The sequence below is a fragment of the Psittacula echo genome (genome assembly GCF_963264785.1).
Source record: "Psittacula echo genome assembly, chromosome: 9".
In the NCBI taxonomy this organism is placed as follows: domain Eukaryota; kingdom Metazoa; phylum Chordata; class Aves; order Psittaciformes; family Psittacidae; genus Psittacula; species Psittacula echo.
Genome location: NC_137745.1, coordinates 17,337,253 through 17,360,790, shown reverse-complemented (window position 1 = coordinate 17,360,790; position 23,538 = coordinate 17,337,253). Strand labels below are relative to the sequence as shown.

Below are 23,538 nucleotides of genomic sequence, written 5' to 3'. Positions count from 1 at the left end.
TGTCCTATCACTGCAGTCCCTGATGAAGAGTCCATCCCCAGCATCCTTGTAGGCCCCCTTCAGACACTGGAAGGCTGCTATGAGGTCTCCACGCAGCCTTCTCTGCTCCAGGCTGAACAGCTCCAACTTTCTCAGCCTGTCTTCATACGGGAGGTGCTCCACTCCCCTGATCATCCTCGTAGCCTCCTCTGGACTTGTTCCAACAGTTCCATGTCCTTTTTATGTTGAGGACACCAGAACTGCACACAATACTCCAAGTGAGGTCTCATGAGAGCAGAGTAGAGGGGCAGGATCACCTCCTTCAACCTGTTGGTCACACTCCTCTTCATGCAGCCCAGGATACGGTTGGCTTTCTGGGCTGCGAGCGCACACTGAAGCCAGCTCATGTTCATTTTCTCATCAACCAACATCCCCAAGTCCTTCTCCTCAGGGCTGCTCTGAATCTCTTCTCTGCCCAACCTGTAGCTGTGCCTGGGATTGCTCTGACCCAGGTGTAGGACCTTGCACTTGGCATGGTTAAACTTCATAAGGTTGGCATCAGCCCACCTCACAAGCATGTCGAGGTCCCTCTGGATGGCATCCCTTCCCTCCAGCGTATCAACTGAACCACACAGCTTGGTGTCATTGGCAAACTTGCTGAGGGCGCACTCAATCCCACTGTCCATGTCACTGACAAAGATGTTGAACAAGGCCGGTCCCAACACAATCCCTGAGGGACACCAGTCGTTACCGGTCTCCAGCCGGACATTGAGCCATTGACCACAACTCTTTGCATGCGGCCAGCCAGCCAGTTCTTTATCCACCGAGTGGTCCACCCATCAAATTGATGTCTCTCCAATTTAGAGACAAGGATGTCGTGTGGGACAGTGTCGAACACTTTGCACAAGTCCAGGTAGATCACAGAATCCCAGAATCCCAAGGGTTGGAAGGGACCTCAAAAGATCATCTAGTCCAACCCCCCTTCAAGAGCAGGGTAACCTAGAGTACATCACAAAGGAACTTGTCCAGCCGGGCCTTGAATATCTCCAACGTAGGAGACTTCACAACCCCCCTGGGTAACCTGTTCCAGTGCTCTATGTGTGACGTCAACTGCTCTGCCCCTGTCCATCAGTTCTGTAGCCCCATCATACAAGGCCACCAAATTGGTCAGGCAGGATTTCCCTTTAGTGAAGCCATGCTGGCTGTCACCAACTACCTCCTTGTTTTTCATGTGCCTTAGCAGGCCTTCCAGGAGAATCTGCTCCAAGATTTTGCCAGGCACAGAGGTGAGACTGACTGGTCTGTAATTCCCCGGATCATCCATTTTCCCCTTCTTGAAAATGGGGGTTATATTTCCCTTTTTCCAGTCGTTGGGAACTTCACCTGACTGCCATGAACTTTCAAATATGATGGCCAGTGGCTTAGCAACTTCATTCGCCAGCTCCTTCAGGACCCGCGGATGGATTTCGTCAGGTCCCATGGACTTGTGTACATTTAGGTTTTTAAGATGGTTTCGAACCAGATCCTCTCCTACAGTGGGCCTAGGGTCTTCCTTCTTACAGTCCCTGCGTTCTTCATTCAGATGAAGAAGAGACACTGACTTGTTTCTCTCCTCTGTCAGCTGTCTTTCCTATATAGAGAGGAGCAGGCTATCTATTTCATTCCTTTCTGGCAACTCCAGTTTACAGAGAGCTTTGACCAGAGTTATGTCCTTTCCCCACCCTCTCTCACCTTCATCTAAGAGTGCTCAGATTCACTTTTTCTAAGGTTCTTCTGCTCTCTGCTGACTATGTAGAGAGTTTAAGCTTCAAAATTGGACATATAAGATGGTGTCTTTGTGTGAGTAGCTAAGGAGGAGAAATGAAGGCTGACATACACAAGCAAAATGACAATCTGAAGCCCAGCAATAATCCTAAGTAAAAATACACTGGTTGGAGTCTATTGATTCTTTGTAAGAGGAGGAGAACTGTGTGAGAGAGGAGCAAACAAGGGTGTGAATGCAAATCACTGCAAGTGCAGCAAAGCTCACAGTAGCTGGAAGGATTTGTGTATCATTTCCTGCCATGTGCTACACAAAGCAAAACAAACTCGAGGATGCAAAATGAAAAAAAGACTACCGTGTGATTTTCCACATCTGAAGCAACTGGAAGGATGTCAGGGAGATATTCTGGAATTAAGATAAACCACTGCTAGATGTGTTTGTTAATCAGATGGGCCGTAACACCACAGCAGCCCCAGTGGTGCCTTTCAGCAGAAGGGCAGGGTACCTTGTATAAGGGTGGCAACAGCTTCTGCTGTCCTGACTAAGCATGAGTCATTCCCCTGTAATGGGACTTTGCCAAGAGACCAAATTCCTGTGCATCAACGGGCAGCACCTGAGGCCTTGCAGATAGGCAAAAGTGTTCTGACCCAACACCCTTGTGGGGACCTACCAGCAGGTCTTGGATTTGAAAAGATATCCATTACACTGGGGAGAGAAACAGCTCGGTGGTTGTTTGTATGAGATGGGTAAGAAGCTTGCCTGGCCTGAGTATGTGGAAAAGGCAAGCTGCTCGGTCACATATGCCTCAGCATTCAGCAGCTCTTCCAGCTTGGTCAACTCTGTGTCAATTAGAGGGTTCTATAAAGAAATGAGATTTCCTGTTCTGTCATATAAAGACAACACTGGGTACAAATGAGGAAAATCTGCTAAAGAAATTCAGCACGGGAAGAATTCTCACTATGCAGCTACTATCACAACCCTTGAATTTTGCCTTAAAAGGTAAACTAAGTTTTCTCTAAGAAGACCGGAGGTGGAAGTTCTCAGATCTAAGCCTGGAATTTGAGTCTGGATTAAATCCAGATGTCAGGATCACATCCACTCCCTTGGAAAATTCAGATCTTAATATAGACAATGGCTTGTGCCTGGGGAGGGGGAACTGTTTTTCTGGCTCGCCCTCTCATGACATTGACTGTGTGGGGGAAAATATGTGCAGTTCTGAATTCAGAAGTGGGCAAAAGGGACTAAATATTGCTAATGGTACAGATATATACAGTAATTTTTGACTCTTGCTTTTCTCCTGAAGAAAATGCTGTCTTAAAAGCATACAATTCATTAAAATTCCATGAAAGGAGCTAACTGCTGATGGCATGATGCTAGATAAAGGCTACAAACCTGTGAATCAAGTTCTGTTTCAAGGAATACTGGGCAAAACATGCTTGAGAGAAGGGGAATAAGAGGGAAGAAAGCATTGAAGGTAACTTACACCTGAACCCATATGGTGAACTGGTAAAATGGAAAGAGACCATCTTCACCAGCAACCCTTCACAGACATCTGCAGAAATCAATGTGACCCTGTCACAGGGGATTTTTTTTTCCCTCCATTTCAATTTCTATATGGCACTTCCTGTGGCTTCTCATCCACCTCCCAGATGGCTGGAATGTAACCTTTTTTTCCCCTCTTGCAACTTACTTAGCAAAGACTTGGACAAATCGTCAGAACGGAATAGACTTTAGAAAACGGAATGGGCTTTTAAAAAATCAGCAGAGGCTCCAAGGATAGTTGAGTCTTCCCTTCCCTTGCCACTGCAACACACAGGCCTTTCAGCCAGCTAAAGCTTCCTCTGCTGAATCTAACTGGCACACAGCATCTCAGGTACCAGTCTCCAAAGGCTGTTCCAAAATGCAGTGACATCCAAGCTAAACTTGGGTGAGCCAGCTGAATTTTCACACCAATGCTATCCCCTCAGCTTAAATCTTCTTTACTACATGCTACTCTGCCCTTAATATATTCCTAGGCAGTCATTGCTTCTCCCTTGCCCGCTCTAGCTGCCAACTCTCTCCAGACAAGGCAAGCCTGCTCTCTCTCAGGGCAGGCTCTCTCTTCCCCCTTGGGCTGCTAATGTGCTGTCCACAGTTTGAAGTCCTCCTTCTGCAGTGTGGCAAACGACATTTGCATGGCACTTCATGCTACGTTCTCCTGAGCCCTGCTGGATGATGGTAATACATTGCCACATTAACATCCTTAAATACCATTTAATTAACCCACTGAAGCCCTAAGAAATTTTAATTAATGGCACCTTTATTAGTATTTACTTCATCTTCAGCATGTAAACTCTGGCAATATTTCCAAAGGGAGGAAAATGGCAAAGCAGACAAGGCACCCTTTTCCCCTTACTTTTCCTCCACTCTGTTGGTCCCGGAGCTCAGAGCTATCTCAGTGCACTAACAAGGACATGTTCTTCCATCAGCATTCCAAGATGAGGGTCAAGTTAATGTCACTCCCTTGCTCTTTAGCTCTGCACAATTCCTGTCATGTACAAGGTTAAATAAATTCACCCAAATCAAACTCTGAAGCGTTACTGCAGCGTCCGATTGATAGCACTGATTGTAGAGAAGTCTGACAGGAAAGTTGAGAGTTGTGCTCCACTTGGAGATCTTCTTATCACAGCCAAGGTCGCTATGTCTCAGCTGCCAACCTTGAATGACGTTTGTGTAGAAAGCAGATGCTCCTCGGGCTTCAGACTCCACATGCACTTCTGAATACAAAACCAGGAGTTTCTGAATTCCAGCACCAGAGCAGACTAATGTACCTCATCCCTCAACCTTGCAATGTGTTGAAAAGCTAATGTTATCAGGATAAAGAAGGATGATCAGATTTTTGTGGGATGGAACCTGCTGTGGCAGGTGTTGATGCAGATAAGCTCTGCAGCCTGTTGCAGTGCAAATAATGCTGGCAGAGTACAACAGCTCTGACGCCTCTTGCCACAAAACATGTATTCTCTCTGTCCCTCTCCAGTTAAGTACCATGGTCAACTGATAGCAGAAGAATAGGAGAAGGAAAAAATACTATCAACATACTATAAATCAAACATATGGGACTTACGTTGTTAAAACTGAGATTAATCAGCACTGGAGTGATCCCTTAGGTTCAAACACATTAACTCTCTGCTCTAAGGACATTTGTCAGGTATCTACATGGTAGAATGTCACAGTGTTTCCTCATTTTTTAAAGTAACTGATGTGATACAAAGCTTCAGGGTAGGCAGTCAAATGCTGATAGTCAGAGTCAGAAGGACAGCAGTAACCTGAAACATCATGTATTTTTTAACTTCAAGTGCTAATTAACTATTATGTAAGTATATAAATACTTAAGGCATGTAACACTAACTGAAGGCCAGTGGTAAAACCAGCACTTTTCAGGAGCAAACTGAACCAGTAATTTGAAGCACTGCCCAGGTGTTATCAAATGACCAAGACTCTTCCTATCCTAACTGTTCTACAGGCTCAGGGCAAATACCACAGCCTTAGTTTAATCATTTATCTACAGAACAAATTGAAACTTAGCGGAAGGTGTCCCTGCCCGTGACAAGGGGCTGGAACTAGATGACCCTTAAGATACCTTCCAACCCAAACCAGTCTGTGATTCTATATCTAGTTTAATGACACCCACAGATGAAAGGCTGTTTCTTAATGGTGACTTCAGTGTTACATTGCTGGAATGAGTTGAATTGTTTAAGATCTAAGCATCAAGACTTCTTAAACAGTGCTGTCTTAAATTCCTAGTAAGCAGGAAGCAAACTGTTTAAAAAACCATCTAGCCCTACTAAAGCCCAAATCCCACACCCTGCCTTGTAAAGCTCTGTCTGCTTTTTCAGGGCCCCATGAGGAGTACACGAGGGCAGAACTCCGTCCCGTTTCCCACCTCAGTGCTTAGTAACGCTCTGGAGTTGACAGCGAGTCTGCCAGTCGGCCCTGGGTTAAGACTGCCTTCCCCTCGAGCTACTCAGATCACAAAGTTTACATAAGGCAAACAGCATCCTCAAAGTGAGTGATAAAAAAAGGAGGGTCAGGCAAACTTCCTGCTACTGTCTCCCCTGCCCTCCCACAAAAGCTACCTAAAGATTAATTTGCAACATGTAAATACTGACCAACACTTTCAAAGTGCCTTTTGTATCCAAGCTTGAGTTCAGCAGCCACAGTCCTACATAGGTTTTGTATTTCCCCACTCAAATAGTCAGCACCTTCTAGTAACTACATGTTCTGACTATGTGCAAGACATGAGTCAAATAAGAGCTTTAAAAGAGCTCTCCTCAGAACTCTGTACCTGTTACAGAAACCACTCTTACCTCAAAGTGCCCAAGCTGGCTCTCAGCTGGCTGAGGGATGTGAGGCTGAGAGGCAGTACTCTGCCAAATCCTGTCTGCTGTAAAATTGTTTCACAAGCTGAGGAAGAAAATGTACTGTCATCCTTCTTCTCCTTTCTTTCCACACCTCAGCAGTTAGTAAACATTTACAGGAATTAGTATTCCTGCATCTCAAATAGCGAAGTTCATAAAGAGCTCCTTTTGTCGTAACCCACCTACAAATATTCCTTTAAACAAATTAACTTCTATGTCCATCGTAAGCCAGAAGACGCAGGATACAATTTTACTTGCTGCTGCTATTCACACAGGGGTCTTGTTTATCTTCAAAACTCAGGCAACGGCACCATGTTTCAGCACTGCAGTGGTGAAAGTCTGAGCATCACCAACAGAGAAACTGTTACGTTCATACCAGCTGTAGGCAAAGTGAGAGGAGTTCAGGACCCCATCACCCCCAGTGAGATTAGCTGCTGCTTTCTGAGATCCTGTGCAGACTCTACAGGGAGTCAGAGGTGCGTGTTTAGGAGGAAAATACACGAGATGTGTTTGAGCAGCACTGGGTTTCCCCACTCGGCTGACTCAGAGCTTTGTTCTTTTCCCACAAACAGGCACACCAGGGCCCCCCAAAACCTACTGTCCTGGGGGTAAGGGACTCGAGTACTTCTGGGAAACAAGCACTGCTTTGCCCAGGGCAAAGGGGAAACCCAGAGCAGGAAAATTACCGCCTCTTCTTTCCATGTGGGCTATGCCCCCCTTGTGGGATATCGCCTCACACCCTGGGCCAGCTGCCCCTCTATCCCTCGGACTCCTCCGTGCCCTCACAGCACCTCTATCTCCTCACATCTGCCAGGAAGCCGCCCACAGTCCCTCCATCTCCTCCCAGCACCCCAAAAGCCGCCCAAGGCCCCTCTATCTCCTCACGGCGCCCCGAAGGGTCCGTCTTCCCCGCGAAAGCCACCCAGAACCGCCACATTCCCCAGAGCCACATCCAGCACCTTCCAAACCACCCCCGACCTCCAGCCCCCCACGGTCCGTCACGCGCCTGCGCCATGCGGCGCCGGGACAGCGGCAATGCGCATGCGCCTCGCCGGCCAGGGCTATATAAGCAGCGGCGGAGCGGGCTGTGTCCTGAAGCGCTGACCGGGTTCGGTGTCTCCCTTCCGGACAGCGGCGGCGCTGACGTCACGTCCGGTGTCCCTTCCAGCGGTGGCGATGGAGGCGGTGGTCCGGCGCTGCCCGTTCCTGGCCCGCGTCTCTCAGGGCTTCCTGCAGAAGGCTGGGCCCTCCCTGCTCCTGTACGCACAGCACTGCCCCCGCATGATGGAAGCGGCCCCCCGCGCCCTGGCCACGTCTGCCGCCCGCGGGCAGCAGGCGGAGGAGGAGACCCCCTCAGCCCGCCGGGGTGAGTATGGCCCCAGGAGGGTGAAGAGCAGCGCTGGGAGCCGGGTCCCTCCTCAGGGAGGGCAGCGGGTCACTGGGCAGGTCACGGTAGCTGTAGCAGGGAGCTCCCCAGGGGACACAGTAGTCACCTTTAAGGCAAAATAAATATAGACACTGTCGTAGAAGGAAGCTTCTGGTATAGGGCAGCTTCAGGGTAAGAGTTGGTTAATCTTTTAAATGACTGTGATAATTAAGCATGGACATAGTATAAATCAGAGACTGGCCCGTTAGTATGCCCTGTGGTGAGTTGTGGTTAGGGATCTGTGATCCTGGATCCCCGAGCTGGGGTTTCTCATGCTCAAGCAGCTCTTTATCCCACCCGGTTACATTCCTTGTGGGATTCTTACTCTAGAACTCGGAAGAAACAGAGGCATGCAGCAGAGGAAGGACTGGTGGCTGAAAATGGCTGAATTCCTCAAAAGAAGGTCTTTCTTTTGGGAAGGAAGGAGAGAGGACTTTTTCCCCTCAAAGGGTACAGTGCTACATCTAGCATCTTAACTCAGATGCCCTCAGGTGTTACTGGGATTTTGTACTTGTATAAATAAAATAACTTGCTTGGTTAAGTAGTTCTGAATGGCTTGTGCTAAGTTAATTACAAAGGTAATTGGTAAAAAAGCTTAAGTCAATGTAATAAAGATGCTGAAGTGCCTTCCCTTTTCCACCCCAACACAGAGGCCAAAAATGCCAAAGAGGTGGCCCAGCAGAATACAGATGGAGCGCAACCACCCACTGGCCACCCTGCTGCTGGTGCTAGCCAGGGCTCTGCTACAAAATGCCCATTCCTGGCAGCTCAGATGAATCATAAGAACAGTAATGTTTTCTGCAAAGCCAGCCTAGAGCTCCAAGAGGATGTGCAGGACATGCAGATAGACAGGAAAGGTATGTATTCTGTGCGCTGAAGCATTGGTTCCTTGAAAGCTTTTGGTGCCTGACTTTACTCTGGAGTGTGCCAAGTCTGACAGTCGCCACTTAAATTATGCAGGTAGGATTATGGGAGACTGCAATAAAAAGCTGTTAGAAAATGTAGGTGTTAATGTCATACCTGCAACATTGTGCAGTGTTTCCCTGGGTGGTTTTAGTGCAGGAGTACCATATGCTGCATTTTGACATACTGGCTCTACACCTATGAATCAAACTGTTACTCTTGCACCCAAAGCTCATGGCTTTGAAACTTACAATCTTGGGTTACAGCCCAATAGAAACAGAAGCAGTCACCCAAAGGAGATGCTTAGAACTGAAGAGAGCTTTACCAGGGTGCTGGTATAGACAAAGATGGTGTATCCAGAGATGGAAGAAACTGGGTTGAGGTACTAGGCAAGCACCAGCACAGATCCAAGCTGGAAAGCAAGTAAATGGGTTGGGGTGTTTTGTTTATGGAACTAAACGGTGTTGGCTGGCTTGCTGTCCTTCAAAGGAAGGAACCTCTCACCATATCTGTAAAGCCTTGCCGTCCGTCTCAGGAAGCTTATTTTACTTGTTTGTTTTCTGTGACATAGTTTTAAAAAAATCTGTGCTAACTGAATACTAGGAACAAAAAGGAAGCAGCTGATTAGATTTGTGCCTTTGGTTAGTTGTATACCAACTCTTTCAGATAAATGCTGTAGCTGTATAAAGTAGTTTTCTGAGTCATGATGAACCAAGCGTGTTGGTTCAATACAAGGAAATTGCATGGTGTTGTCACTGATCAGCAAAGCTTTCCTTTTGTCTTATACAGTGCAAAATTGTAAGCAAATAAAATAGTTGATCCAAACAGAGCATGTGGATTCAGGCACATGCTTCCTAAAGAAATTAAAAGTTAGTTAAAATGTTTGCTGAACTCCTTTCACTTTGTTTCAAGCTCATTAAGCTCACCAGAACTTATTATAATGTCTGTAGGTACAGAATTTGCCGAAATACCAACTGTTTCCACAGTGAGGAACACTGAGGCTGAAGGAGAAGAGCAGAGTGGCTTGCTCAAGAAGTTTAAGGATATTGTGCTGAAGCAAAGACCAGAAAGTGTGTCTCATCTGCTTCAGGATAACTTGCCAAAATGTAAGATTGTCAAGCAAAACCCCCACAGGCCTTGTCTCCTGTGATTATCTCCTGTGTGCTTAAGTCTCTATGTTATTTCAGCCATATCCACCTTCCAGTATGATCAGTTCTTTGAGAAAAAGATAGATGAAAAGAAGAAGGATCACACCTACCGAGTGTTCAAAACAGTGAACCGAAAGGCACAGATCTTTCCCATGGCAGATGACTACACTGATTCTCTGATCATCAAGAAAGAGGTGTCTGTCTGGTGCAGCAATGATTACCTGGGGATGAGTCGTCACCCTCGTGTGTGTGGAGCAGTTATGTGAGTAGTTCTAAGAGGCAGTTTCAAGCTATGTTGTCCTGCAGAATTGATTTCTGTGTTGTGCTACATAAGCTACTTCTGATATTATTCTTGGTATAAAATTTAGCTTGCCCTCTTCTCTTGAGCTGGGGTAGGTAACTTAGTAACTAGCTCCAAGGCTGCAGTGTACCTGTCAGTCACTAACCCTGCTCCTTGGATTTTCCTTAGAAGCTCCTAAATGTTACCAGATAAACTGGGTGTTATATTGCAGCTGTGTATCAATCAGTGGTAACTTAGCTTATTGGATTGAGTTGTTCAAAGAAGCCCAGCAGCACTTTTTGCAATCAGTTCCTTTTTAGAACAATACCTCATTACTAGAATGTTTTCAGCAATGATCCTTGATTCATATTTGTGTCACACAGTAACACTAATGCCTTTCTTTGGGCCCTCTGCAGGGATACACTGAAACAACATGGTGCTGGAGCAGGAGGCACAAGAAATATTTCAGGAACAAGTAAATTTCATGTTGATTTGGAAAAAGAACTAGCTGATCTTCATGGAAAAGATGCAGCACTGTTGTTCTCATCATGCTTTGTAGCCAATGACTCCACTCTCTTCACTCTAGCTAAAATGCTGCCAGGTGAGATCTCAAACTGGGCCCCTTATTTACCACAAAACACAATCTTACCCTAAGCAGTTGGGAGTATATTTTGGAAAAGGCTGCTCAAAGTGAGGAGTTGTCCTACTTGATGAGACAAGTATGGGTGTTTTAATGCTATATTCAAGTTGTTCAATTTTGGCAAATTGTAGTAGCAACCTATTGAGATTGAGAGCTAGGAACTGCAGGAGGAATTAGACAAAAAGCAGAGTCTTCTGCTCTTACATTTAAATTTCACCTGAAAGTGAGGCACCAGGAATTTGGTGTCCTCACACCTGTGATTGTGAACTTCTCTAACTTCAGAAGTTAGGAGAATTAGGTAAAAATATTAAGAACTTGGAAAAACCCTTCTGTAGTTACTTAAGCTCAAGTTTGTGTTAGTTTAAATACCTAAAATAAGCCTTAAATAGTATTGTTGCTTCATTGTCTTTAACTTGCTCTTTTTACCAGGAGTGTTACTTTCTAGAACATGCTACTGTTGCTGCCTGAACACTCCCCATACATAAAGCAATGCTGGTAATCAGATAATGCTTTCTATAGTTAAAGTGTAACTGGGCTGTTTCCTCAGGCTGTGAGATCTACTCTGACGCTGGAAACCATGCCTCCATGATCCAGGGGATCCGAAACAGCAGGGTGCCAAAACACATATTTCGCCATAATGATGTCAACCATCTTCGAGAACTATTGAAGAAATCTGATCCATCTACCCCAAAAATTGTTGCATTTGAAACTGTTCACTCAATGGATGGTAAGTTGACATGAAACCTTTCCTTCTCCTTCTGCTGCAGTTAGTACTCAAGTCATCTGTAGTCTATGTCTAAAAGTATATGGTGCTTTAAGGGTTTCCATGAAAAGAGTTTTCTGAAATGCCTTGTGTTTGGGGGTACTTCTGGTATTTATCCAAGCTGAGTACAGGGAATCCTAAACTGCATTCACTGCTTTGGCTCCTAGGTGCAGTCTGTCCTCTGGAAGAGCTGTGTGATGTGGCCCATGAGCATGGGGCAATCACTTTTGTGGATGAAGTGCATGCGGTGGGGTTGTATGGATCTCGAGGCGGTGGTATAGGAGACCGGGATGGAATCATGCACAAGATGGACATCATCTCTGGAACGCTTGGTATGGCGCTTTTACCGAAGCTAAGGCAGCAAAGCTTCTGGGCAGCTGAATTAAGTGGATTAACTCAAAATCAGCCTGTTCAAATGAACTTGCTAAGGGCTGTTGGAGGTTAGAATTTTTCAAGCCCAAAGGATTTAAATGCGCCGCACAGTTTGAAAAGCTTGTGTTAAGCTACTTACACTGCCTTACAGATCAGTTGAGGTAGCATTGTCTCTTTTTACTTAAATTAAGCTAGCAAAAAATCCTCTGGTGACATATTATACAACTCAAGAATAAGTTCAGGTGAGAATGCTAGTAGGGTACTACTCTATATTTAGTAGTACTTAGTTCTTTTATGTGGAATGGAGTGCTCCTAATCTGGAAACCTGAGATGGAAGTTAGTAAAGACATTTGGCAGGAACTGAAGCAACTGCCATTATCTGAGTAGGATGCAGGCTTAGGAGTAAGCTTACTGCTGCAAATAGGGAAGTTGTTGAAGCAACTTTCAAAACACAAATAAAATTTACTAGGAATTTTCAAGGCTTTAAAACCTACAGTCTTGGGTTATAGCCCAAAATAAGTGGAAGCACTGACCAGATAGCCTAGTTGTATCTGTGGCTGTGGTATTTAAACATTTGGAAGGGGAGGCTGGTGTTGACTGCACAATCACAATAACAGCCTTGAGTGCTCCTTAGGAGCATAGGCTATTTTTAGTATTCCTGGAGCAGATTATTTTAAGTCTGTTGAGAGACTTAGTGCTGATCACTTAGGGTCACTATTGAAGTCTATGCTTGATTATTTGGCTTATAAGGTCTTCCCCAAAATCAAAACTTGGGTATGAGAGAGCCTTGAACTCTCCTTGGTGTGTAATAACTAGATTACTGTGTAATAACTAATCCCTGTGATCAGGATTGGCTTAAAAACAAAGCTGTAACATGTGCTAAGTAAATACAAGATTAGCAGAGGGGGCTAGAATTGTGGCCTATCATGACTACATTAAGTACATAGTTAACATAACTCTTTAAGTGAAAGGCTGTAATACTTGAAGCTATTCTAATGGGTGGAAGCAATAAACTTGGTTACCCTCTTTTTTTTATCCCCTCAGGCAAAGCGTTTGGCTGTGTCGGAGGCTACATCTCTAGTACAAGTTCTCTGATAGACACTGTTCGTTCATACGCTGCTGGCTTTATTTTCACGACATCCCTGCCACCCATGCTCTTAGCTGGTGCCTTAGAATCTGTCCGAACTCTAAAGAGTGCAGAAGGACAAGTTCTGAGGCGCCAGCACCAACGCAATGTGAAGCTTATGAGACAGATGCTGATGGATGCAGGGCTTCCGGTGGTGCACTGCCCCAGCCACATCATTCCAGTGAGGGTGAGTACCGTGGATACTGTTGGCACAGGGCTCTGCTGCTTGTTTTCCTGTCCGTGATCAAATTATATTTTCATGTATTAGTTACTATCCTCACAAAGTTCAAATCTGTCCTAGTATTCAGCAGTGATGTGCTAGGAGTCTGGCTTAAGTTGACCTCTGTGTGCTATAAATGTTGTGAAACAAAGTGATAAAGTGTACGAAACCCACCATCTGACAGTATACAGAAAGCAAAGAAATGGGTAATAAGTTAGTAAAAAGAAGACTTGGGTATAAACACCAACCTACCTAGGCTGCAATAGTGTGCTTATGCCCAGAGGGCTCCACACATGGCACAAGCTTTTAGCTCTTCTTTCTGACATACGTGATGTTTATAGCGGCACAGGGGAGACTGATCCTGTTTGATTCTTGTGGCTAGCTAACTTGAGCTGATAGTTGTACCACCATGCACATTTTTGGTTGATCTTACGAGCAAAAATTTCAAACTTTAGGTTGCAGATGCTGCTAAAAATACAGAGATCTGTGACAAGCTGATGAGCCAACACAGCATCTATGTCCAAGCAATCAACTACCCGACAGTTCCCCGTGGAGAAGAGCTACTGCGTATTGCCCCTACGCCTCACCACACCCCTCAGATGATGAGTTATTTTCTTGGTGAGTGGATTCATGCATTACTGCAATGAAAATACTGGTCTGTCTATGCAGTCTTAGTATTAAAGATGAGACTAGGAAGCATTTAAGCTTTAGGTGTCACTAGCTGCACAATGTCTTCCTACTGCTGTGGCATACAAGCGCATACTTCTGCCCTCAGTTTTCTTTGAGCATGACGTGTGAAGGGCAGCACATTGCAACTTGGAATGTGTAAGGCCAGTGTGTGGCTATACCAAGTTGGTTCTTTCACAGCTGCCTCTGCTGGGGCTCTACATACGGATTTTCCAAACCAACCTTTGTTATGTCGGGTCCAAAGAAAACTGCTGTTCTTTGCCAAACTGTTAACCTGTCTTAAACATGGATCTGTCCAGGGAGAGTAGCTACTTGATCCTGTCAGAAGTGGTATGAGGAAATTATTGTATTACAATTTGAGTTTTGAGACTTAGTTGCAGACCAGTCACCTCATTCAAGAGGTAAATTATGTCACAGTGAATTCCTATTATCCCTTCTCAGTTGCTGGGAGAATAAGTGCACTGACACTTGACTTTTGCTGCTTTGCTATAACAGTGAACTGTCTTAAGCCTTGATCTTAATGAACATTTCTGTTTTTAACAGAAAAGCTGCTGACTACATGGAAGGATGTTGGTCTGGAGCTGAAGCCACATTCATCAGCTGAATGTAACTTCTGTAGAAGACCCCTACATTTTGAAGTGATGAGTGAACGGGAAAGATCCTACTTTAGCGGCATGAGCAAACTACTATCTGTCAGTGCATGAAAGTAGTGGTGTTAGTTGTACTCTTGTCTAGTTCTAGTACCCAGTCAGTAGCATTTTTTATTTGCTTAAGGAGTATTTTAATCATAGTTGAAGCACTACGCTCTGAAAATAAATTTCTAGAGCCATCATGCCCAGTTGTGGTTTTGTTTGAGTTTCCTTTTCTGTAGGAGGGTAAGTGGGTGGAAGGGCATTTGATGAAATACAGTGGTCTTCAGCTTAATCCCCTTCAGCTGAACTACTGCCTTTTCAATGACAGTATGCCAAATGAACAGCAGTAATGTTTCCTGGTGTACCACAAGGCATGGTTTACTTATTAAAAAAAAAAAAAAAAGGTATTTATAGCTCCTCATGAGCTTTTACCCAAAAGCTTTTGAAAACATGCGAGTGTTTTCATGAAAACATGCACATTATTAAAACTTCAGCAAGGGTATGCTGCTTAAGAAATGCTATATAGTAAGCTCACATACATATTAAAGAGACAGGATCTGGTTCCCCTAGATGCATTTCCCCTTTGGTGTTCAGCATGGTGCTCACTATTAGGAGGAAAAAAGGGCTAATGGAACTTAATAAGTGGTATTTTGTGACTGCTTGACAGTTAGAAAACTAAGGGTGGTACAGTGGCTGGGACAGGAAGGCAGGGCTACCACTACAGGTGGTAGATGGACACTGACTCCCCATGTCTCTTAATTCTGCATGCTCTGCTCTCCAATGCCTTCAGAGCTAAACTTCAGTGTAAAAACTGATTATCAGTAAGCAATCTAGTAATTCAGGTCTCTGACAGAAGTCATTGTAAGAGAATATCAGTACTGCTGATAGTCTGAAACCTTAGGGCTCTTGCCTCATTACTGCACTACTTAATGCTTTCAAGAATAGCAAGGGCTTGCTTTGAGCAGGGGGAGGTAATTTTGTGGGCATACCTGTAGACTCATAGGTCAGCATTGGCATGAAGTCTAGAGCAAAGCACTAAACTGCTTCCTTCATGTATAAGCATGTCCAGTAACTTCTACAAGTCATTTAGCAGCTACTCTTGCTTTCTGGATGTAACAAGCCAGCCTCCTGGTACTGCCTGTTGCTGTCACACCCATGGGCATGCTGTGAAGCTCCCATTAGGGATCCATTATAGTATCACAAATAACCACATATTAGACATAGAAACCCAAGCAAAATCAGTTTAATCAGCTGGAAGCCACCAGTCATTTAAGCACGGACTGAAGCACACTGCTACTCCAAGAATACTTCTTAGAAAGGTATTTGACTTTGAAAGCAGCCAAACTACTCTTTAAAAGCCCTGTGCCAGCCAGTCATGTGGTTGCTGCCCAGCACATGCAGGGGCTCTGTAGGAGGGAGGAAGCAACCCACCATCACTCTTAATGTCTAATGACAATCAGTCATTAGGATTAATATGTTAATTTAGCTCTACTGCTAACATGGCAGTTTATGAACTGGTGTACCCAAACCCACCACCAGGTTATCATCATGTGAGTAGGTGCATTGCTGAGGAGGTGGATTAGTTTTTGCATGCTGGAACATTATTCTGGTCTTACTGAGAGGCATGTTCAGTGCTACTCAAGGAAAAGCACAATGCCACACCTTTACTTCCTTGCCATGCCACAGGCAATTTGCAGCCCAAGATTAAATTAATATGTATCTCCATTACAGAGCTTTTCTCATTATACATTATATTATTATTTCTCATTATTTGGATTACATTACTACATGAATTTGTGATATCAAGTAAAAAGCCACAGATCTTACATCAATCTCTCCTAGAACAGTGCCCCTAACTCCGTAATGCACCTTCAATACCCTTATGAACTGCAGGCATAAGCAATCAATGGTGGGGGGACAGCACATGATATGTTGACTCCAACATATAGCCATAATCTGACAGCACAAGGTTACTTGCATTTTGAGTTTCTTCACTGAACGCATTCAGAATTGGCCCAGTGCATTTTACATACCAGTTAATAAGCCAAAGTTTTCTTATTAGTCTTTACAGCAGCTACTCTACATTCCAAACTGCAGAGAAGAAATAAGACACAGGAGGGGTACCACCTACCAGAAACAAACATTATTCCAGATTAGCCTCAGGAGAGAACCAAATCCCATGATTCAAGGCTAGCAGCCTTTGAAATGACAGAAGCACAGCTTAACCTCAGCATGAGACAATCAGTACCTCCACACCCATTAATATCAAATGTGTCAAGTTACCTTAAGCTCCAGTGCTGGCAAGCAAGGGTGTGAAAGCAGAGCCAGTGGGAAGCAAGGGACCAGGAGTCCATCACTTAACTGCAAAAGAAAGACAAATCCAATGAAAGGATAATTTTTCCCCCATGAAAAGGACAAAGGATGAAAACCAAACACATATTGTCTCCCAGTGAACAAAACCTGAATGGCGGGCTGCATAACCACTATAGTTATGTAAGCTTTAGCTTGGTTCCTGGAAAAATAATACAGGATATAATCAGTAAAACATGTTTAAAATCTAAGACAAATGGCGCATGGCAGTGGCAGAGTAAGCAAGAATGCAGCTGTAAAGCCACTGCTGATATTTGTCTGGGGAAAAATAATTCGTCTAGTTGAACACTGCATAGCCCTAAATGCATACTCTTCTGTCTTTCTCAACCTGTTGATGCCAGGGAGACACCCTGAGCATAGAGGGGCAGAGAAAAGATCCCAAGAGCAGACAGAGCATGTGCTCCCCATCACTGGGAGGAGGCCTCAGAAGGGTGCTTTTCCATCACGGCCAGGACTGGGTGCCAGGCTAGGCAGGCTGTGGTGCCTTCCATCTCTTGTTCCCTCCTCCACCCCCGTCTGTGGCACAGCCTCATCACACAGAGATTCCTGACTTGCAGAGCTACTAATGTTCATGAAGCTTTTGGGGGCCTTGGTTTTCTGCCCAGGCAACAGCTTCTACCACCAGCAGGACTTTGCTGCAGTCAGATGAGGATGCTGTCACTGCTGCACACTCCCTCTGCCCCATGCTGCATGAGGTGTTCAGCTGCCTCATCCAGCCCCAGCTATCCCCTGCCTACACACACTCCTGCAGGGAAACAAATCCTCTGAAAACTGTTCTGAGCACCTCCTCTTGCTGCTGTTGCTTTCAGCCATTAAGTCCATACTGTTTCCTAGCCAGGAATAGCAGTAATAACAAGAATCACAATAATAGGAGCATTATTGACAGCACCAGATTAATGGTTCTAGTATCCCTGGTGCCTTGTACCCGCTTACTTTGGGGTACATCTCACGCTGGCCTGCTTGATCTCTGAGCACGCACCACATCTCTGCCCACCACACCACAGCTCCCTTATATCTGCAGATGAGGGAAGGGGCTCCAGCCTGGTAATGGGCATTTTATAGCATGTGCTGGTGGCTCGCAATACTAATATCTGACAGGGTGTGTTCGGCCCCCAAAAGACCTTTTCTTTCCTGCTCCCATGCTTTTACTGCTCTGAAAACTCCAGGCTGAAGCTTTGCTCCCTGTGGGACTCACTGCCTCGCATAGGCTCCAGATGTATGCACACAGCAGGTCTCACTCTGGACACAAGCAGCACAACCAAGTAACCACATCATAGGTCCAAATCTGCTTTTCTTTTATTCAGATGGGCCACATAGCTACACACCAGTCTAGGATTATACCTTGAACTGACACTTTTAGATGATGTTTAATATTAGCTAAGCTTTAAATCATTGGAAACAACTGCTCATATCCCTGCCTGTAGGGACAGACAAGGTATTTCAGGCAGAAACAAGATGGTAATGCAGGGAAACGTTCAAGGGGGCAGAGACTTTAGGCTGTGCCCTTCTCCCATGGCTTTCACAGGGAGCAGAAAGTGGCAACTAAACCCCATGGTTCAGGGTTTTTCCCTGACCACCAGCAGAGCCTGGATAAGCTGCTGATGCTCCCCAGGGAGGTGCCAGGCTTTAAGGGATGAGGAAAATCCACCATTCCTGACAGCATCCCTTCTTCTCCAGGAAGAGGAGGACTCTGGCCTGAATCTCTATCCCAGCAAGGGGTTGCAAAAGGATGCTGCAGCCACAGACCTCCCACCAACTCAGCCACAGCACAGGAGACATCCTTTTGCCTGCCTGGTTTGGCCACCTCAGCACACAAAAGCCAGCTTCTTGGCAGGCATGGGATAAGGCACACAGGGGGGGAGAGAGAGCAATGCCCACAATTGCTGTTCCCCAGGGAACAGCAGCAGGGAGCTGCTTGCAAAGAGGGTTGTAAACAAGTCCTCCTGCCATGCTGCCAGTGACTGGGATGGGGAAATGCATGTGGGGACCCACTGCAAACTGCTGTAGCTTAGGCAGAGAGCACCTAGGCTGCAGCTAATACTAGCATAAGGCACTAAAGCCTAATGCAAAGGTAGCCCCTGGCCCAGAGCTGCTAGCCCAGCATAGCTAGGATTCATTATTTAGGACAATCTGTGCTGCAGCCACCCTCCAGCCTGACCCCAAACCCACATCATCCCCAGGCTAGGTCATGCTCCCACCTCTCCACCCACACCCCAAGCTTGTCCAGTCCTGGAGGAAGCTGATCCTGGATAAACTTACCCCCTTGAGAAAACAGCCTTTCCTTCCTTACTGCTGCATGCTCCTCCCCAGAGCCACCATCCTTCAGCTAGGGCTTTGGGCAGGGTATGGAGCTTTTGAGAGTGCGAGGGCTCATCTCCCTTTCCCACAGGCACCTGTGGTTCCATAGCCCAGATGCCAGGTGGCTCTTCCAATTCACATGTCCAGCTTACAACCAGGTGTAACTCGTTTGCAGCTCCTCTGCTTCAGCTCCAAGGGGAGCAGGAGCCAAACAATTTATCTCCTCTGAGATTTTGTACTTTTCCAACCGGGAATCCCATGGGGAAAAGTATCCTGGCTCCATCCTTTTCCCTGTGACTTGTTTGCCATAAAACACATGAACCCTCCTTTGCAAGTCCTAAAGACCTGAGTGCTTGGGCTGGCTCTGGGGATGCTCAGCTCCATCCACCTGCAGCTGCCTCCTCATTCTGAAGCTGGCTGTGCCCTGCTGCTCCCTCCCACTGGGCAAACACTGCTATGGGGTGGCCTTGTCTCATGGTGCATGTGCTCCATGGTGTCACCAGTGGCTGCCAAACAAACACAGGCTTCCCAGGCATCACCTCAAACCCCAGAGCTTTCGGTACATAGCAGGGGAGGCTTTTTAAACTCAAACCTTCAAGACAGGGGGCAATGCTTGTGTGAACCCTCGTGTGCCTGCTGGGTGGTGGGACACAGGGGCAGGAGGCAGCAGCCAGGTTTGTGAGTGCTTTAATTGCCCCCGGGGATTGCTCAGTGTTGAGCGGTGTTGGCTTTTTAACCCACTTTCCAAAGGGACACCAGCACACATAATCCTCCGTGCTCTGCCTGCGTGTTGTTCAGCACCCTCCTGCCCCACTGTGAGGGTTCTGTTCTACTGATTTTCAACCTAAATTAACAGAGGGTGAGCTGCGAGTCTGCCTAAATCCTGACAAGCCTCACAAAAGGAATCAGGGGGACAGCGTGTCCCTGCTAGGCTGTGCTGCAGGGGAGGCAGCAGTCTGGGACGGCATGGGACAGGACAGTATGGAGGGGACAGGATGGGCTAGAATAAGATGGGAGTGGTTGGGATGGGCACCCAGCTGGAGGTCCCTCGGGCTGCTCCTGGCCATCTCCTCCACAGCCGTGTGCAGCGGCCCTTTGGCATGGGGGGGTTTCAGCTGGGAACAGCAGCACTAGCAGGGGATGGGGGCAGTGGGGTGGGGACATGGGGACACCCCTCACTTCCTGCCAGTATTTGGGCAAGTTTAAACGTTACGGAGCACAGGAGGGGAGCAGGATCTGAAGGGGAAGGTGAATGAGCTTTGTCAGACGGCTCTGGCCGTGTCAGCCCAGGGGGAGCTCGTCTGCGCTGAGGCTGCCCCATGCATAGCAGCATCTTCCCTCATCCTCCTCTGCGCCAAAAGGAAACTCATTTGCGGGTGACTCTTTATCTGCATTAAACCTTTGTTGTTGTTGTTTTAGTTTGGGTTTTTGTTGGGTTTTGGGGTTTTTTTAATGTATTACAGCTGGCTTCCCAAATTCTCCAGCTCCTCATCCTGGGCACGGAGAGTAAAGACAAGATATGGTGCAGCCCTGAGTTGGTGCAAACCCCACTGGTCTCATGGCAAGAGCTCATCAAGGCCTGGGCTGTGCCAGTGCAGGACATAGAGGGAATTTCTGCTGGGAAATCTGCTTGGGACACCATAATAAATAACAAGAATAAAGGTTATATCCTAATTGCAGCTGAGCTCCTCTGAACAGAGCTGGGAAGCAGAAGGTTTTGGTGGCTCCATCGCAGGCTGGGACATGCTGCCCTGCTTCTCCATCAGGACCTGCTGTTGAGAAATTCAGACCCCGCAGCCCAGCTGGCGTTACAGGACAGAGCCCATTGCCTTCCCAGCTCTTCTCTTCGCTCAGCATCCTCCTGCTTTCCCTCCTACCTCCACCAGGCAGGAATTCACCCCATCCAAGAGAACAGCCACAAGCACTGCAGCCTGGCAAAATCATTACCATCCATTAAAGAAAGGAAAGCCGGGCTGAGCAGGCAGGCTGAGAGCAGGGATGCCGAGAGCAGGGATGCCATCTCCCACAGCTGGCTCTAGCTCTGGCCATCGCTGGACAGGTCCAGCATTAAACCTCTGCCAGACATTAAAGGGTTGTGTTCCAGATCCCTGGATTAAAGTGTAAATGTCCTTGGGGGTGGTGAGGGCTGGATGTGGCCACAGCAGGAAGGCTAAGATGGTTGCTGACTCCCAGCTAGCTATGTCCGAGCAGTTTGCTCTGCAGCTCCAGCAGCTGCTCAATGCCAGGCCTGGGGACCCCAGGGACCTCCACAGAACATCAAACTGTTTTAAAAATACTTTATTCTTTAGAAAATAGAGCGGTCAGTACAGTGTGCTCTGTGCCCCAGCTTCACCCCACCGCCCGCTCCGCCGAGCTCAAGGCAGCATCGGCACGTTCAGCGCCGCAGCAGGAAAGCAGAGGGCAGGTTCCACCGACCCCAGATCCATCTGCCCAGGGAGGCGGGCGGCTCTCGAGCCCTTGCCGGTACCCAGCAGCAAGGTGCTCCCCCTCCTGCAGCCCCTCAGCAAAGCCCAACTCGAAGCCCCAGGCTCGGCCCTTGGAGGCTGGGGATGTCCCCAGGGGGACACGCAGGGGTTGTCACGCTTCCCTGCATGAGGATTTGGGGTAACCCATGTGATTTTTAACACGGGGCTGCCTCAGAGCACAGCCAGCAGCAAACCCAGTAACGGTGGGAGCTGGGGCACATGGAGGGGTGGACCAGGGCTTGGGGTACCCCTGGCTCCCATCCTGAGCAGGGATGGGGCTGAGTCAGGGCTGTAACGGCTCCCTCTGAGGGGAAAAGTGTTATCAGGGGGAGTCAAAAAGGGGACGCAAACATCACCCAAAGGCAGTGACCTTTCTCCTGTGTCCGGCAGAGCTCCAGCCTTGGGGGAGACCTTCCACCTCTTGCTGGCTGGGTCCCTCCAGGACAAACTCCTGCCAGCAAAGCCCACCCCACGGGGAGGGGTCCTGCCCGCACCCAGAGGGGGTGCAGGATCACTCCAGACCCGCACAGAGGGGCTGTGCACACCGAGAGCAGGACAGGGCAGCAAAACCTGGGGGCTGGGGGAGCAGGGAAAGAAGCATTTTCTCTTTTCAAACAGGAATCCCCAGCACCAGCCCCTTCCCTTTGCATAGAGCAGCCTGCAGGCAAGCATGTCCTTCAATCACCCAGGGAACACCGAGAGCAGCAGCTGTGACCCCGGGGGGGGGACAGGAGCAAGGCTGGGGGACATGGCCCTGCTGCTCCCATCCCCCACTGGCAGCCCTGGGGCTTGATAAGGACATGGAGAAAAGAAACACCAACACCCCTGAACCCTCCCCATCACTCTGCCCCAAGGTGCAAGAAGCCATCCTGATGTTTAGAAAAGGAATGAAATAGGAAAAAAGAAAGGGAAGATAAATCTAGGCTGAGACGGAGGGAAAGATCCCCCGGTCAGCAGAGAGGAAGCTGGGCAGCGCTGCGGGGATGCTGTCCGTTCACCACCCGGTCCTGCAGGATCTAACTGTCCTCGCCGTTCTCGCCTGGCCCCTTGATCAGCCGCTTCTGTCCCCGCTTCCCCACGGGCCCCCTGGGCTTGGCGAAGGCTTGCTTGAATGCGTGCTGCTTGGGGTGCACCTCCTCGTAGAGGAACTCCGCCGTCAGCTCGGCTCCATCATCGATCTCAATCTGTGCCCAGGAGTGGGGGTTAGCAGCTCCCTGGGGTCTTGACACCCACTTTTGGGGCACTCAAAGCCCACCTGAGCCTGGCAGTGGGGCTGGACCAAGGCTGCAGCACAGTCCCTTGCAGATGCCCAGCACAGGGCTCTGCTCCATCACCTCTGGGTGGGCTCACACCTACCTTCTTGGCTATCTCCAGGCAAAACTCTTGCTCCACAGTGTCCAGCAACCGGCTCTTGCAGCTGGAGTAGAGCATGCGCTCCTTGATGCTGCATTTGTACCCAGGCATGGAGTAGATAAAGACTGCAAAAGAGAGCAGGGCTCGTACCACTGTCTGGGATCGTGGCTAGGAAGCACCAGGCAGCTGCATCCCACCCTGATCATGGCTTTCCCAGCCCTGAGAGTCCCAGTTTACTCAGTGACAGAAGATGAGCCATCCCATCCATCAACCCTCCCCAGCGCCATGACCACAGCACCCAGAGTGCCCTGCAGCACACATGGCAGCACCAAAGGGCCTGCCAGCACCCACCACGGGAGGATGGCAATTGGAAACCAACTCAAGGTCTCCTGCCACACCATCCCTATCCCCATCCCTGCTTGCTCCCTATGTGAGTCATGGTCCAGGCAGAGCAGGACCCAGCACAGGCTCTAACCAGCCATTCCCAGTGCTGAGGCACTCACCGACAGACTCCAGGTAGTCTCCCTCGTGCGAGTGCTTGTACAGGAAGAAATGGTAGCGAGCCGAGTCCTGGGGGATCCTCTTGGGCAGGTCAGCGATCTCTGTGGGGCTTGTGTGCACCAGGTCAATGGTCTCCCGCTCCAGATCCAGCTTCTGGTGGACAGAGGGGATGGGGGAGCGGACGGGAGTGAGTGG

At 47.7% G+C, this 23,538-nt stretch overlaps 2 protein-coding genes across 9 annotated transcripts in view; one reads left to right on the top strand and one right to left on the bottom strand.

Annotated features, from left to right (window-relative positions):
• Positions 1-7,245: 7,245 nt before the first annotated feature.
• On the top strand, positions 7,246-14,537 carry ALAS1 (5'-aminolevulinate synthase 1). Of its 4 annotated transcripts, none has more exons than XM_080625256.1 (10): positions 7,246-7,504; positions 8,215-8,421; positions 9,418-9,573; positions 9,655-9,877; positions 10,312-10,496; positions 11,083-11,262; positions 11,466-11,630; positions 12,715-12,983; positions 13,472-13,634; positions 14,247-14,537. In XM_080625256.1, exons 1-10 carry the CDS (start codon positions 7,315-7,317, stop codon positions 14,405-14,407), a joined length of 1,899 nt encoding a protein of 632 aa, XP_080481382.1. In that variant the 5' UTR covers positions 7,246-7,314; the 3' UTR covers positions 14,408-14,537. The 4 variants fall into 4 exon arrangements, with proteins under 4 accessions (XP_080481382.1, XP_080481380.1, XP_080481383.1 ...); XM_080625254.1 differs by having other exon boundaries at positions 11,466-11,738; XM_080625257.1 differs by lacking the exon at positions 7,246-7,504 and adding an exon at positions 7,511-7,696 and having other exon boundaries at positions 11,466-11,738.
• The window catches only part of TWF2 (twinfilin actin binding protein 2), a 37,041-nt gene continuing 21,932 nt past the window's right edge, over positions 8,430-23,538 (bottom strand). For 3 of the 5 annotated variants that reach the window (XM_080625265.1, XM_080625264.1, XM_080625261.1), the window contains 3 exons: positions 23,346-23,496; positions 22,846-22,967; positions 21,329-22,673 (listed from right to left, as the gene is read on the bottom strand). In XM_080625265.1, the coding sequence (XP_080481391.1) occupies positions 22,506-22,673; positions 22,846-22,967; positions 23,346-23,496 (441 nt within the window). In that variant the 3' untranslated portion in view covers positions 21,329-22,505. Of the gene's footprint in view, positions 8,880-16,357; positions 16,463-16,618; positions 16,697-21,328; positions 22,674-22,845; positions 22,968-23,345; positions 23,497-23,538 lie in introns of those variants that run through there. The other 2 variants (XM_080625263.1, XM_080625262.1) reach the window with 2 other exon arrangements.